This window comes from Microtus oregoni, unplaced genomic scaffold (genome assembly GCF_018167655.1).
Source record: "Microtus oregoni isolate MIOR12 unplaced genomic scaffold, Mior012 000005F_ref0000423, whole genome shotgun sequence".
NCBI classification, from domain to species: domain Eukaryota; kingdom Metazoa; phylum Chordata; class Mammalia; order Rodentia; family Cricetidae; genus Microtus; species Microtus oregoni.
The window spans coordinates 785934-801371 of NW_024543064.1; the positions used below are offsets into that span (position 1 = coordinate 785934).

Sequence of the window (15438 nt, forward strand, 5' to 3'; positions counted from 1 at the left end):
GCGTGAGGTATTTCCTCAAGCCACACCCCAACAGGTCACTGAGGTCCTTGTGGGTGATTGCCATCCCTTCCTGTCCTCACTGTTCTTGGGAGAGCATTGGAGGGGAGCAAGAGTTAATAGGAACAAAAAGATGGCTCAGCTACTTAAGGTGCCCACTGCTAAGTCTGATGACTTGAGTGTGAACCCCAGGACCCACATAGTGTAGGCTGAAGACCACCTTAGGAAGGAGAGGATAGATTTCTGCGAGTCATCCTCTGACCCCCATGTTCATACATACCATTCATCTATCTACAAACATTCACACAATGTAGATGAAAAGAAACGATAAAGCAGGATATGACAACATGTGCTTTAATCCAGTCCCAGCACTAGGGAAGCAGACACCGATGGATCTCTGTGAGTTCCAGACCAGGCTATATAGTGAGACCTTGTCTCAAAACAAACATCTGGGCCTCCATGAGCACTGCGCACATGTGGTACACAGACAGACATACAAGCAAGCAAAACACCTATATACATAAAATAATAAATTTTTAAAAATTTAAGATATATATATTATATATATAATAATAATAAATATAATTTATTTTTATTTTATGTGCAATGGTGTTTTGACTTCATGTATGTCTGTGTAAGGGTATTGGGTACACTGGAACTGGAGTTACAGAAAGTTATGAACTGCCACGTGGGTGCTGGGAATTGAACCTGGGTCCTCTGGAAGAGCAGTTGTTGTTCCTAAATGCTGAGCCAAATGTATACAGCATTCCTTCCATGTATGCCTGCAGGCCAGAAGAGGGCACCAGACCCCATTACAAATGGTTGCGAACCACCATATGGTTGCTGGGAATTGAACTCAGGCCCTTTGGAAGAACAAACAGGCAATGCTCTTAACCTCTGAGCCATCTCTCCAGCCCCTAGCTTTAAATTTTTTAATTTTTTAAAAAGATTGAGGGGGCACTCGGGAGGCAGAGGCAGGCGGATCTCTGTGAGTTCGAGACCAGCCTGGTCTACAGAGCTAATTCCAGGACAGGCTCCAAAGCCACAGAGAAACCCTGTCTCGAAAAACCAAAAAAAAAAAAAAATTGAGGGGGCAGCTGGAAAGGTGACTCAGAGGTTAAGAGCACTGGCTTCTCTTCCAAAGGTCCCGAGTTCAATTCCTAGCAACCACATGGTGGTTCACAACCATCTGTAATGAGATCTGCTGCCCTCTTCTGGCCTGCAAGCATACACACAGACAGAGCACTGGGTACGAAAGAAAGAAAGAAAGAAAGAAAGAAAGAAAGAAAGAAAGAAAGAAAGAAATTTTTATGAGAGATTGAGAGAGAGAGAGAGGAAAGGATCCTGTGTCCTCTCTTAGCTGCTTTTCTTTTTTTCTTCTTTATAGATTTATTTATTTATTAAGTATACAGTGGTCTGCCTGCACACATGCCTGCAGGCTAGAAAAGGGAACAAGATCTCATTACAGATGGTTGTGAGCCACCATGTGGTTGCTGGGAATTGAACTCAGGAACTTTGGAAGAGCAGGCAGTGCTCTTAACCTCTGAGTCATCTCTCCAGCCCTCTTAGCTGCTTTTCTACCTCTGCTTCTACTGAGGTCCCACAGCCAGTGTCCAGTCATGATTAGCCCCAGGAGACCAGTACCTGAAAACCAATACCTGCTCCTGTTGGCCAAGCGCTGCCTCTTGGGGCTCTTTCTGCCCAAATCTCCGCAGACCTGTATCCTTGGAGAGCCTGCCTGTCTATCTTTGTTCTTCTTTTTACTCCATCTTAGCATCTGCTTCTCAAAGGACTGGGCCAACACCATTTCCTTCTATGTCCTATCTCCCCCTCTGCCATTGTATACTCCCCTGTCTTTCCTGTCCACACAGGACTTGGAAAAGGGATTGAAAGTCCTTCGCCATGAAAAATGGGTTCTTGTGTCACAGGATATCTGATCCTAGGAGAACTTAGTCATAGAGCTTCCACTCAAGGGGGTAGGGAAGGATAGCAGAACTCATGTGAAGGTTATGAGCGCCCTGGGGGTTCCCAAGGCCCGGATATGTCCTCCCTGAACAGAAGGGGAACAGCAGGGCCAAGACTGAGAATCAGATGTGTTCTTTATTTTGACATGAAAACTTCCCCAGTAGGCGCTGCTTGGTGTGGCAGCGCAGGCCACTCGGAACCTTCTCCCCCATCTTCAGCCAAAGCAGAGGACAAGTAGAGCCCCAGCAAAGGGGGATGTGGAGCCCAAGAGCCACACGGTACCCAGTAACTGCTGGTGAGACTCTTGGAAGGGATCTGAAGCAGAACAGGGGCAATGGGCCAGCTCCAAGTGGAGGGCCCGTGACTCAGAACATGTGACAGCAGGGCTCTGAGTGATGCATAGGCGTAGTGCAGTCCAGAAAGTCCCTAGGGGCTCCCCAAGACAATGGTTAACATGTTGAACAGTGACTAGGAGTCTAAATGTCTTCCTGACCCTAGCAGGAAGAAGCCACGAGAGACTGTGCATTTAGCGGACGTTGTGTCAAAGTTGGGAGTACAGGTGACTGAAAGGCAGCAACCATACTATACCAGCGTCTCGAGGGAACCCACAGTTGCTCACCAAGGTGAGGGTGATCAGCAACCATACTATACCAGCGTCTCCAGGGAACCCACAGTTGCGCACCAAGGTGAGGGTGATCAGCAACCATACTATACCAGCGTCTCCAGGGAACCCACAGTTGCTCACCAAGGTGAGGGTGATCAGCAACCATACTATACCAGCGTCTCGAGGGAACCCACAGTTGTGCACCAAGGTGAGGGTGATTCTTGGAAGAACAAAGTGCAGGCAGCTGCTCGGCCAAATTCAGGCCAAGTTTCTACGAAAGCGGGACCAGCCGCTGAGAAGAAGCCGGGAGTGCCACAGGAGAGTCAGGGAGACATCCTTTGGTATAGAGCTGCTGGCCCAGCCAGAAGCTCAGGATCCTTTTATTTGCAGTACTCCTTCCTGAACTCTGGAAGCCAAGAAAATGGCTAGTATCTGCTCTCTGTTCCTTAGCCCCAGTGGGAAAGTCAGGGAAGATATTTGGCGTGACTTCCCAAGGCCTTCTCAGAGAAGATAGCAGGAGTCTCCTATCTACAGGGTCCTGTAGAGTCATGTGTGGGATGGGGTGTTGGGTTCTCCCTTAACTGCTCACCTTTATCCAGATCCACATTCTTGGCAGGCAGGGGACTGTGGGCCAGCTCAGCCCTCTCCTTCAGGATGTTGTTTTTGTAATCTGGTTAGAAGAAAAGAGTTAAGTCCCACCCAAAAATGTACTTCCCCCGGACCCTTGTGGCCCTCACTCCTACCTAGCTGGATGTCCTCAGTCCTATAAGGGGCCTGGTCCCTTGTGGCCGCAGCAAACTCCATCATGTTCATATCCTTCCTAAAGGGAGATGGCAGGTTAGGAGGCCAGGGCAGGGCAGGTCCGGGAGAAGGCTTGGGCAAGCAAACTCACCCCTTGGATTTCCCAGCATTTTTGTCCGAGGTCTCGCATCCTGTGAAGAGAGGCGTATTTAGTCAGTCTCACTATCCTCCCTTAACCTGGGCCCCTCTGTTCCAAGGGTCCCACCTCACCTCCGCGGTGACGATGGCGTGTCGCCAAGACTACAGTGATGAGCAGCAAGATGAAGAGCAGCAGGGTGGCCAACACATAGCCCAATTGCTGGAAGAAGTGTGCGTGGCTCTCTGGGACAATGACGTTGATGACGCTGTGGCCTCGGGATCTACTTACCAGTGTGGGATCTACAGATAAGTAGCAAGCATCAGAAATCTTATGTATGGCATGCTGTGCGTGGTGGCGTATGCCTTCAATCCCAGCACTCAGGTGACAGAGGCAGGCGGATTTCTGTGAGCTCGAGACCAGCCTGGTCTACAAGAGCTAGTTCTAGGACAGGCTCCAAAGCTACAGAGAAACCCTGTCTCAAAACACCAAAAAAAAAAAAAAAAAAAAAAAAAAAAAAAAAAAAAAAAAAAAAAAGCAGAGAGAGAGAGAAAGGAGAAAGAAACTCTCCGCGGTACCCTCAGCACCCTAGGTCGGTCACACTAGGGCCCCTTCTTGGGGCCAGCAGGCTACAACACACCTGGGCTAGGAGCAGTGTTGTGGCCAGACCCATTACCGGGAGAGGCAGGAGCAGGTGGCTCAAAGGCAGCCTCAGTGACCTGTAGGTGGAAGACTCTGCGCTCGTGCAGGCCGCAGTAGTGGTGGTGCAGGTGGCAAGAATAGATGCCCTCATCAGCCGGCTCGAGCGCATCTATGCGTAGGGAGAAGTCGCCGCGTGCAAAAGCGTCGGCGTTTACTGCCACGCGATCACGCAGGAAGGATGGTCCGTAGGCGCGGCGCTCGCCAGATGCGTACAGGTCAAGCAGGCGGTCAGCTCGGTCGTGCGACACCCCAGGCAGCTGTCGGTCCCAATGCACCACCTGCTGCGCCTCCTCTAAGTGGTGGTCCGTCCACAAGTGCGCACGGTTCACGCAAGTCAGCAGTGCCGGCGCGCCGCGGGTCACCACCATCACTTCCTTCTCGCCGTCCCAGTACGCGCGAGCTAACAGGGCTGAGGATGCATTGAGAGAGGCAGCCAGATCACAGCCCGGTAGAGGTGAGGAAGGGGAAAGACCGGCTGCGGCAGGGGTGGGAGTAGCAAAGGAGGGTGAGGGGCGCACTCACGATCGTCGGTGACCTCGAGGCGCACGGCCAGGCTCTCGTAGAGGTGACAGTAGTGGTGGTGCAAGTTGCAGGTATACACCCCTTCGTCTCCCTCCTCCACAGCTGCTCCGCAGAAGATAACCTCAGCGTGTGGGACCCATCCTCCTCCATAGTCCCTCCCCTAAAATGGTTCTGTCCCCTACATGGCCCCGCCCCTTCGAGTTTCCACCCTTTCACAGGCCTCGCCTCGTCAAAGGTATGTGTCCGCCCCCCTGCCAAGGTTTCAACTCTTGCCAAAGTTTCAGCCCCACCACGGTTCCACAGCGTACCACGGATGAGCAGTGAGAAGTTGCCGTCGTGGAAGGCAGAAGGCGACAGCAGCAGGCGGCCGTGGTCGTGCGGCTCGTACACACGCTGTTCACCCGCCGAGTACATATCCACGAGTCGGCGCCCTTGGCTGCCCGGGACGCCGCTGAGGTCCCAGTGGACCACGCGCTGGCGGTCGTGCAGCCGGTCTTGGGTCCAAACCATGCGCGGGCTCTGGCAGCGCAGCACCGCCTGGGTCCCAGCTGCCCAGCTCACCACGGACTCGGACACCACAGAGCTGCTGGCTGCTGCGGTACCTGAGGGCCCTTGTCAGGAAGGAGGAGTCAGCGGCAGAATGGGTTGGGTTAGAAGGGGACCCTAAAGGGGCCTGGCCCAGAGCTGGGTAGGGGATACTAACCTGAGTACAGAAGGACAGCGGGGCCTGTAGGAGAGGAATAAAGCTGTCGGCATTCTTCGCCTTTGATCCCAGGACCCACAAGCTGGAAGGCCACTTGACTTGCGGCCTCCTGGCATTGTGTTGCCATGATGCCCACTTAACCAGTGCAGGTTACACCCTTAGTGTCACATTCCTGGCTATATTGACAGCTTTGCTAAGTGAGAAATCGGACACCTGGCCGTGAGCTGCAGGGAACTGCTCTAGCATGGCACCGGGACAACCGGCAGTAATATCTGCGTCTGTGCCGGACCTTTAGGACCCAGTCAGACTTAGTCATCCATAGTCCTGTCCTACACCCCTTCCAGGCGGTACTGCGGTGCCAGTCTGGACCCCTGCTACAGTCCCAACAGGTGACACAGGGAGCAAATCCCGATCTGCCACCACTGGCCCCAGAGATTGCTGTGGGAAGTGGCGTAAGAGCCAAAGTTCTAGGGAAAATGTGCCTGGTCAGCAGGCCAGAGTGGGCAGGCCTGGGGGCCCTGAGGAAGGGGTTGGAGCAGACTCTGTTAGTCCCTTAGCTGTCAGCCCCACTAACTCCCTTCCCCACATCTGGGAGGACTGCGCCCTGAGCAGCTGACCCTGAAGTCACACAGCGGGCGCAGGAAGCACCCTTGGCTACATCCTCCCCATTTGGGCCCTCTGGGATTTCTGTGAGAGTACATGAAGGCTTCATGAATTGAAGGTGAACTGCTGTTTTGAGGCACCCAGCCCAGTCTCTTTGCTTTGATGAGTGCTCCCTACTCCTCCCAGCCTCAACACAGCTCATCCACTCACTGTCCCACGCCCAGTCCCACCCTCTCTCACACTCACTCTGAAGAAGCACCAGTTTCCACAGCAAGACACAGGACAGTCGTTCCATGGCGCCTGCAGGGACCGCGCTGTGCTTTGTCTTACTCGGCTCTAAGTCTCCAGAAAAACAGCCGACCCCCTCCCTGCCAGCACCCGCTGACATCACGGAGCTGTGGGCCGGGTCTGTGTCCCGCCTACTGCGCCGCTCTACTGCTTGGCCTCCCCCAACCTCGGCTGGCCTGTAGTGTGGCAGCCACCCCGTCCAGGCCCAGAAGGTGGGAGGGTCCGAGTAGATGCTCTCGGCCAGTCGCTGGTCAGTCCTGGGGAGGGGCAGATGAAGAGGCCTGAGTGTGAGGATTCCTGAGGCCATGTGGGTGCCAAGCATCTGGTAAACTTTCTGAACTGCAGCAGAACTCGTGTCTGGATGTGCATGGTCTGCATCCTCTCCCATGCCATTAGCCAGGCCAGGGAACCCGGGCTGTTTTCTCCATTCTTATATTCTCCCTGCCAGATCAGGCGGTTCTTCCAGCTACAATTCGGATGAGGGTGATTTTACTATGCCCTTCCTTGGCACCATGGTGGGCTACCTGGGGACAACACGATGGCACTATGGGTACTGTTATCTTTTAGGATCGAGAACGACTAATCATCCAGGCAGGCACAGTGGCCCACACCTTTAATTCTAGCACTTGGGAGGCAGAGGCAGGTGGATCTCTATGAGTTTGAAGCCAACCTGGTCCTCCTAGTGAATTCCAGAGCAATCATGGCTACACACAGTGAGACCCTGTCTCAAACAAAACGAAGAACAGCCAACCAGGGAGATGACACCGAGGACAGAGTGCCCGTGTGGTCAGATTTTCCTCATGGCCTGACGATGGCGGCTGTCCACATTCATAAGGCAAACCCAGTCCTGAAACTAGGACTGGATTACTATGATCTGGGAAACCTCCACTTGGAGGAAAGGGGAGTGGAACGCTCCCAACAGAAAGCATAAATTTGAAACCCTGGGAAAACAAAGTCATATAAACAAATGGGAAATAACAGAGCAGCACTGTGTACCAGTCCACTCCTACTAGTTAAGCAAACCTCAGAACAAGAAAGGAAAAGAATCCAAAAGACCTCAGAAGCCCTTAAGCAGGCTAAGCCACTTCTTTAGATAGTAATCGGTACAGGCCCTATCCCTGGGGGCTGGGGTGGGAACCCCAAGTCCTCAGACAAGCCAGAACCTCAGCCTAGCTGGCTCTTGGAGAGGAGGGGGAAACAGGGAGGACCAGTAGTGAGGTTATAGGAAGTCTCTCAGGACTTAAGGGAGCCACCCAGGATCTGGGCCAGGCAGAGCACGAAGTTGGCCCCCAGCTCTTCCCTGGGCCTTTTATTCTGGAAAAACAAGTCCCACCCAGCAGGCCATCTCCCAATCCTCCTGTTCTGGCCTTCCCTTCTGTTTTTCTAAGTGGTGTTGATGTCTGTCTCTACCCCACACTCTGGGGGATTGACTTCTGCTGTATCTGTCTCCCCTCCCCACTCTCCCATGGTTGTCCCAGGCTGTCCTGTTTCTCTCCACGGAGGCAGAGTATTCAGGAATTGATGGAAGGACACAGAGGTGGCCCAGGCCTAGGAGGAGTCTGGGGCACCTGTTCTACACCTCGGCTCAGATCTTCCCTGTGCAGACTCCTGGCCTCAGGGCTCCACTTGAGGTTTGGGGAACTCTCAAACTACAAATCCCAATAGCTTACTTCCAGGTCACAGGCCAGATGCTGGTATCTATGGGAGCCTTGACCCCGCCCCCCCTCGAGACACACACGGGAACAGATGACCCTTGGCCAACACCTTCTTCCCCCATCCTACCCTCTACTGTAGGCCAGAGGAGCCAAGATGGACAGCAGAAGTCTGTTTGCCCTCCTCCCAGCCCCCACCACCACATCTTTAAGCAGGAAATAACCACAGACAAGAACTGGAGCCAAGCAGGCAGCCTGGGCTGCTAACCAAGCCACCTGCCCCTCCCACAGCCAAAGGCCTGAGCCACTCCAGCTCCTTCCCAGTCTGTACTGTGGAGCCCCCAGCTCCCTGCCCCTTGCTTCCCAGTCCCACCTAGAATCTTTGTCCCTCTAGAAAAAGAACAGACCAGGACAAAGCAAAACCACGGACCTCATAGTACTTTGGCCAAGCCTCAGCCAACCCAGAACCCTAGACCTATCTCCCTTTCTTTTAGGAGTGTGGCCAGCCAAGGGGTATCAGCCAGCCCACTAGGCACAAAGACTAAGAATCTGATGCTGGCTCCTATTCTTGGTGACTCGGACATTCCAGGCAGCCTGGCTCATTGGGAAGAAAAACCACAGAACCAGAGATTCAGTCAGGCTCGGCTCCCCCGCCACAGGCTTCTTGTGGTCCCGAGGAATATATTCAGACCAGACACAGGCACAAACCGAGAGCTGCTTATGCATCCACTGTTGCTCGTCATAAAGACCCACATCGGTCTTCATTTATCCAGCAGTTACTGCACACCCACCGTGTGCCAAGCACTCAAGATTCGGTGCTGAACTAGATGGATGTACCAGTCTGCCCTGTGGACAGACCAGCACACTTATCTTTTATAATCTATTAATTAGTTAATTAATTGATTAATCAATTTAAGACATAGCCCTGGCTGCCATGGAACTCACTATATAAACCAGACTAGACCTGAACCTACAGAGATCCACCTGCCTCTGCACACCAAGTGCTAGGATGATACATACTGCACACCTCCAGTTTATGATCATTTACAAATATTTATATGTGGAGGCTGGAGAGATGGCTCAGCGGTTAAGAGCACTGGATGTTCTTCCAGAGGTCTGAGTTCAATTCCCAGCAACCACATGGTGGCTCACAACCATCTGTAATGAGATATGGCGCCATCTTCTGGCCTGCAGGCATACTGCAGACCAAACACTATATACATAATAAATACATCTAAAAATTATGTATTTTTTTGTGTATGGGTATTTCACCTGCACATGACTGTGTACTACCTGAAGTGCACTCTGAGGCCAGAAGAGGGCATCAGATCCTCTGGAACTGGAGCTACAGGTAGTAGCCACCTTTAGGGGCTGGGAATTAAACCTGGGTCCTCTGTAAGAGCAACCAGGTCTCTTAACCACTAGGTCATCTCTCCAGCCCCTTATGATCACTTCTAAATGACAGAGGTGGGATGGGCATGGTGGCACATGCCTCGTATCACAGCGTTCAAGAGGTGAGGCAGGAGGATCACCATCAGTAAGAACTTGTTTTAAAATAAATGTAACAAAAACAGGTCTGGGCCATCTTACTAGATTGGCCTGATGGCACACAAAATTACTAAAGTGGTTTTTAGAACTGCCTCAGACAGACAAGACGTGGAGAAAACGGTCCCTATCAAATCCTCACAGTGAGTAAAAGTCCAAGAATTCCCAAGACTATGGCCGTTTGGGGTCTGCACCATGGAGGCCTCTGTGTAAGTGTGAGTGTGAGCAGCACAGTCAGATGCACACTAGATTAGGCTGCATAACATTAAAAAGTGAAAGAATGTCCCGCCAGGCGGTGGTGGCGCACACCTTTAATCCCAGCACTCAGGAGGCAGAGGCAGGTCGATCTCTGAGAATTTGAGCCCAGCTTGGTCTACAAAGCAAGTTCCAGGACAGGCTCCAAAGCTACACAGAGAAACCCTGTCTCCAAAAACTAAAGAAAAAAATGGGAGAATGTCCCTGCTCTAGTGGCAAAGCCACCAGAACAGGTGCAGGGAGCTAGTCCCTCCAATCCAGGAGAACAGCTCCCTAGAACTAAGAATCCCACTGGGCCCAGCAGTGGTGGCGCATGCCTTTAATCCCAGCACTCGAGAGGCAGAGACAGGAAGATCTCTGTGACTCTGAGGTCAGCCTGGTCTGCAGAACAAGTTCCAGGACAAGCCCCAAAGCTACAAAGAAACCCTGTCTGCACGGGGTGGGCAACAGAACAAGGCCTAAGGGTGGCCTTTGGGAGCTGAGATAGTCCTAGACCACAGCCAAGACAAAATGTCTTCATTCCTACAGCGTGGAGGAAGCAGATTCTGTAGGCAGTTTAGAAGTGGGCCACCAGTCTTTGGAGATTCTCTGACATCAAGATTTTGAGACTTTTGAGCAGGGCTAGACCATGGAGCTCTGATGTAATAGATGTGACTTTTTACACAGCAGCAAGGGACCAACCCAACTCCATGGTAGCACTGTTCATTTCATAAAGAATGATTTGCCGGTGTCCACAGCCCCTGGTTTCTCAGTAAGGGCTGGGTATGATGTATGATGGGGGCCAACAAGGACAAACTGCTGGGCCAGAAGTCCATCTGGATCTGTGTGGACCCCTCATGTCCAAGAGGTGGGGGATATGGTCCTGGTGCACTCAGACCATAACAACCATCATTCTACCCTCAGCCTGGTGAGAGAGATTTCTGTGAAGCAGTTGAAACCAAGCCCTTGCACATCAAAGCAGGCAGTTCACCACAAACTGTACCCTTGGAATGTGTTCTGAGTTCTGACCCACTTTCTAGAAATAGTCACTTGCATGTCTGTTGGTTCTCCTAGGGTCCAAAGGGTTTGTTCCACTGTGTTTCTTACACCGCAGGCAGAGTGCTCTGTGGACCCCGTTCTAAAGGCCTGGTTATGTCTTTGGGAGGGAATGCCAGTTACTAGGGCTCTGTTATCCTGGAGAGATCCAGAAGCCACTGGGAGAGAATCGACACAGTAAGAACCTGGGACTAGAAAAACGAAACATAGAAATGTTATTTAACAGACCATTATATACTTCTTTGTTGTTATTTTGTTTTGTTTTAATTATTTTTAAAGAGATTTATTTATTATATATATACAGGGTTTAGACATGCAGGGCACCAAATCTCATTATAGACGGTTGTGAGCCACCATGTGGGTGCTGGGCACTATGTGGGTGCTGGGAATTAAACTCAGAACCTCTGGAAGAGCAATCAGTGCTCTTAACCTCCAAGTCATCTCTCCAGCCTCTTGTTTTTTGAGACGGGTTTTTCTCTGTGTAACAGTGCTGGCTGTCCTTTGTAGATCACTGTGTAGATCAGGTTGGCCTCAAACTCACAGAGATCCATCTGCCTCTGCCTCTCAAGTGCTGGCATTAAAGGTGTGTGCAACTGTGCCTGCCTGAGTGAGATGCTGTTATTTATGCTCAAGACCAAAGGTTCCACCAGTTAAGACAGACCCTACTATTACCCAGTAGTTTCTGCCTTAGTTTCCTCTGCCCTGTAAGCCAGTGAGGTCAGCAGATGGTGCGCCAGCATTGAGTGCAGGCAACTATGCTTCCACTGCCTCCTGCTGCGAAATATATATCCACATGGAATTGCCAGATGTTTTAAAAATGTTTATTTATATGGGCGTTTTGTCTGCATGTGTGTATGTGCATCCCATGTATGCCTGGTGCCTGTGGAGGCCACATGAGGGTGGCAGATCTCCTGGAATGGAATTACAGACCTTTGTGAGGCACCATATGGGCACTGGGAATTGAACTGAGGTCCTCTGGAAGAGCAGTCAGTGTTCTTCACTGCCAAGCCATCTCTCCAGTCCCCATTAGTTGTGTTATTGTGGTGTCAGGTATGATGGCATACACATTTAATCCCTGCACACAGGAGGCAAATCCAGCCTGGTTCGCATAGTCGGTGACAAAGCAGCCAAAGTTACAAACAAAAAGCAAAAATCCAGGCACGGTGACACAAGCCTAGCATTTGGGAGTCTGAGGCAAATCTTTGTGAGCTGGAGGGCAGCCTGGACTATACATGGCAGGTTATTTTCTTGGCATTATGGATTGAACTTCAAACATGTTCCAAAAGCACTTGAATACCGACACCCCACCAACCCATCAATTTGTTTTATTTGTGTGTATGCGGTGATGTCTATGTCATGCTGTACACGTCACAATGTCCATGTGATCAGAGAGAACTGTGGGGTCTGGGAATGGAACTCAGATTTTCAGCGTTGGTGATAAGCACCTTCACCTTGTGAGCTGTCTTGCTGGCCACAGTCCATCAATTTTAAAGTAGAGGACAACATTTGAGAACTGTTATTTTCCCACCATGGGTAAGTTCCAGGGATCATTAGGCTCGTATGGCAAGCATTTTACCCACTATGTCGTCCATCTCTGCCGCCCGCCCGCCCTGAGACGGGGTCTTGCTATGCTGTGTGACACTGACTGGCCTGGCCTTTGCTGTGTAGACCAGGATAGTCTTGAATTTCAGGTAATTCTCCTGCCTCTGCCTACCGAGTGCTGGAATTACAATTATGTGCCACAATGCCCAGCCCCAAATCTTTGTTATTTTTGAGACAGGGTCTCTCTATGTCATCTTGGCTGGAACTCATATGTGGTGGCACAAACCTTTAATAACAGCACTTGGAAAGCAGAGGTAGGCGATCTCTGTGGGTTCAAGGCCAGCCTGGGCTAAAACCCTGTCTCAAAAAACAAAGCCAAAGCCGGGCGGTGGTGGCTCACGCCTTTAATCCCAGCACTCGGGAGGCAGAGGCAGGCGGATCTCTGTGAGTTCGAGACCAGCCTGGTCTACAAGAGCTAGTTCCAGGACAGGCTCCAAAACCACAGAGAAACCCTGTCTCGAAAAACCAAAAAAACAAACAAACAAACAAACAAACAAAGCCAAAAAAAAGATAGGGTCTCTTCTAAGCAGTTTGGCCTTGAACTTCCTTTTTGTTTGTTTGGGTTTTTTGTTTCGGTTTGGTTTTTGAGACGTGGCTTCTCTGTGTAGACCTGGCTGTCCTGGAACTGACTCTGTAGACCAGGCTGTCCCAGAACTCAGAGATCTACCTGTCTCTGAGTGCTAGGATTAAAGGCTTGTACCATCACACTGGACACTGAAGTTCTACTCCACCCCTTGAGTACTGAGTCTCAGATCCATGGTTTTGTGTGTGTCTGGCAAGCACCTACCAACTGATCCACACCTTCAGCCTGTACTGGAGTTTGCTGTGCTAGGGATCAGTACTGTTCCTCCAAACCCCAAGCTGACAGTTTATAAGACCCATCCCTCCCTAGGGTTCTTGACCTCAGACCCTGTAGCCCTACACTTAGGACTGATCAGTTCTGCTAGGGAAAGTAGATTGAAGGGAAAAAAAATCCAGGCAACTGCTGTGGAATTTGGAATATTACTTTAACTATAGAAAGGTGTATTGCATTTATTTGCTATGTAAAGATGTGTTGCGGGCTGGAGAGATGGCTCAGTGGTTAAGAGCATTGCCTGCTCTTCCAAAGGTCCTGAGTTCAATTCCCAGCAACCACATGGTGGCTCACAACCATCTGTAATGAGGTCTGGCGCCCTCCTCTGGCCTTCAGGCATAGACACAGACAGAATATTGTATACATAAAAAATAAATAAATAAATAAATAAATATATTTAAAAAAAAACAAAAAACAAAGATGTGTTGCTATTTCACCTTGCCTGCCTAAGGCACCTGATTGATATAATAAAAAGCTGAACAGACAATAGCTAAGCAGTAGTGGGGTAGCCGGGCTGGCAGGTGGAGAGAATAAGGAGGAGGAATCTAGGCTGGGGGCAGGGAGGAAGAAAAAGGGGGATGTCATGTGTTGGGATATTGCTCTTGCACACTGTAAAGATTTGTCACTCATATTGGTTTAATAAAACGGTGATTGGCCAATAGCCAGGCAGGCATTTTAGGCAGGGCTACCAGACTAGGAGAATTCTGGGAAGAGAAAAAGCAGAGACGCAGTTGCCAGCCAGACGCAGGGGAAGCAAGCGGAAAATGCCTTGCTGAGAAAAAGTACCAAGCAACATGGCTAAATAGAAATAAGAATTATGGGTTAATTTAAGTTGTAAGAGCTAGTTAGTAATAAGCCTGAGCAATAGGCCAAATAGTTTACAATTAATATAAGCCTCTGTGTGTTTATTTGGGACTGAATGGCTGTGGGATTGGGCAGGCAGAAACTTCCATCTATAATACCAGATGCTAGCCAGCCATGGAAGAAGCAGGGAAATAGAACACATAGAACAAAAGATAAAAAACCCTAAGGCAAAACAGATGAAAAAAAACAGGTTAAATCATGAGCTAGTGGGACAAGCATTAGATAAGGCTGATCATTCATAACTAATAAAAGTTTCCAAGGGGCTGGAGAGATGGCTCAGTGGTTAAGAGCACTGACTGCTCTTCCGGAGGTCCTGAGTTCAATTCCCAGCAACCACATGGTGGCTCTCAACCATCTGTGGCGAGATCTGGCGCCCTCTTCTGGCCTTCAGGCATGGAGGCTGAACACTGTGTACATAATAAATAAATTAAAAAAAAAAAAGTTTCCAGCCAGGCAGTGGTGGCGCACGCTTTTAATCCCAGCACTCGGGAGGCAGAGGCAGGCGGATCTCTGGGAGTTCGAGGCCAGCCTGGTCTACAAGAGCTAGTTCCGGGGCAGGCACCAAAGCTACAGAGAAACCCTGTCTCGAAAAACCAAAAAAAAAAAAAAAAAAAAAGTTTCCGTGTCATTTGAGGGCTGGTGGTCAGAGAAAGCCTCCTACAGCCAGCAACCTAAGTCCTAGACAAAGGCCTATTTTCTCACCTTCTATCCCTAATCCTTGTCCTCACGAGGACAGCCCAAGCCATGGACTAACTCAATGGGACCATCCTCCTAGTTCTACTCTATATAGAACATATTGTCCTTGCCAGTCACATACTTAGCTGACAGTGGGAAGTAAAACCCATGGGAAGGTCAGACTTGCTTCAAACAACTGTATGGTGCCCTACACTGGAGCGTCTGAGTTGGCAGTGCCCTGACCAAAGTCCCTTAGCAGAGCTAGGAATTTGTGTATGTGGAGACCCTGCACATTCACTGGTTAGGAGACACATTAGGTACTCAAATATACTCTCTGTGCAGGCATGTGTTGGGGATAAAGTCACAAAAGGCCACCCCGAGGTAGCTATTAGCTTTTAGTCTTGGTACAAAAGATAGGATACCCACCATGGGCTAAAGACTACTCTTAGCAACATTGACCTGGCTGGAATATAAACCCTGACTATGTTAGGAGAGACCAGGTTGACCAGTTAGGAGCAAAACCAAATCACAGGCCTTCCTTCACAGCATCTTCCCAGACAGGGAGATATCAGAAAGGGCTATGCATTTCAAAAGGCAGAAGGCAGGGAGGAGGCCTTACAGGAAAGGATGGCCACTTGTGGCCTTGGAGGAGCTGCAAAGATAAAAATATAACCCTCAAATTGTCTGCTGCGATCT

The 15438-nt window shown here is 50.3% G+C and overlaps 1 protein-coding gene across 1 annotated transcript; it reads right to left on the reverse strand.

Annotated features, from left to right (window-relative positions):
- Window positions 1–2078: 2078 nt before the first annotated feature.
- Window positions 2079–6372, reverse strand: LOC121448246 (matrix remodeling-associated protein 8-like). The gene is made up of 10 exons (XM_041652102.1): window positions 6220–6372; window positions 5371–5394; window positions 4976–5278; window positions 4668–4769; window positions 4084–4554; window positions 3578–3745; window positions 3459–3498; window positions 3310–3386; window positions 3156–3236; window positions 2079–2972 (listed from the first exon to the last, which is right to left on the reverse strand). The coding sequence occupies exons 1-10, from the start codon at window positions 6359–6361 to the stop codon at window positions 2947–2949; spliced, it is 1434 nt and encodes a 477-aa protein (XP_041508036.1). The 5' UTR covers window positions 6362–6372; the 3' UTR covers window positions 2079–2946.
- Between the last annotated feature and the right edge of the window lie 9066 nt (window positions 6373–15438).

Coding starts and splice junctions, on each gene's coding strand:
- LOC121448246 (XM_041652102.1), bottom strand. CDS start 6,361: ATGTCAGCGGGTGCTGGCAGGGAGGGGGTCGGCTGTTTTTCTGGAGAC. Junction 4,770..4,975: donor CTTCTCACTGCTCATCCGTG/GTACGCTGTGGA, acceptor TCTGCGGAGCAG/CTGTGGAGGAGGGAGACGAA. Junction 3,387..3,458: donor AATGCTGGGAAATCCAAGGG/GTGAGTTTGCTT, acceptor ATCTCCCTTTAG/GAAGGATATGAACATGATGG.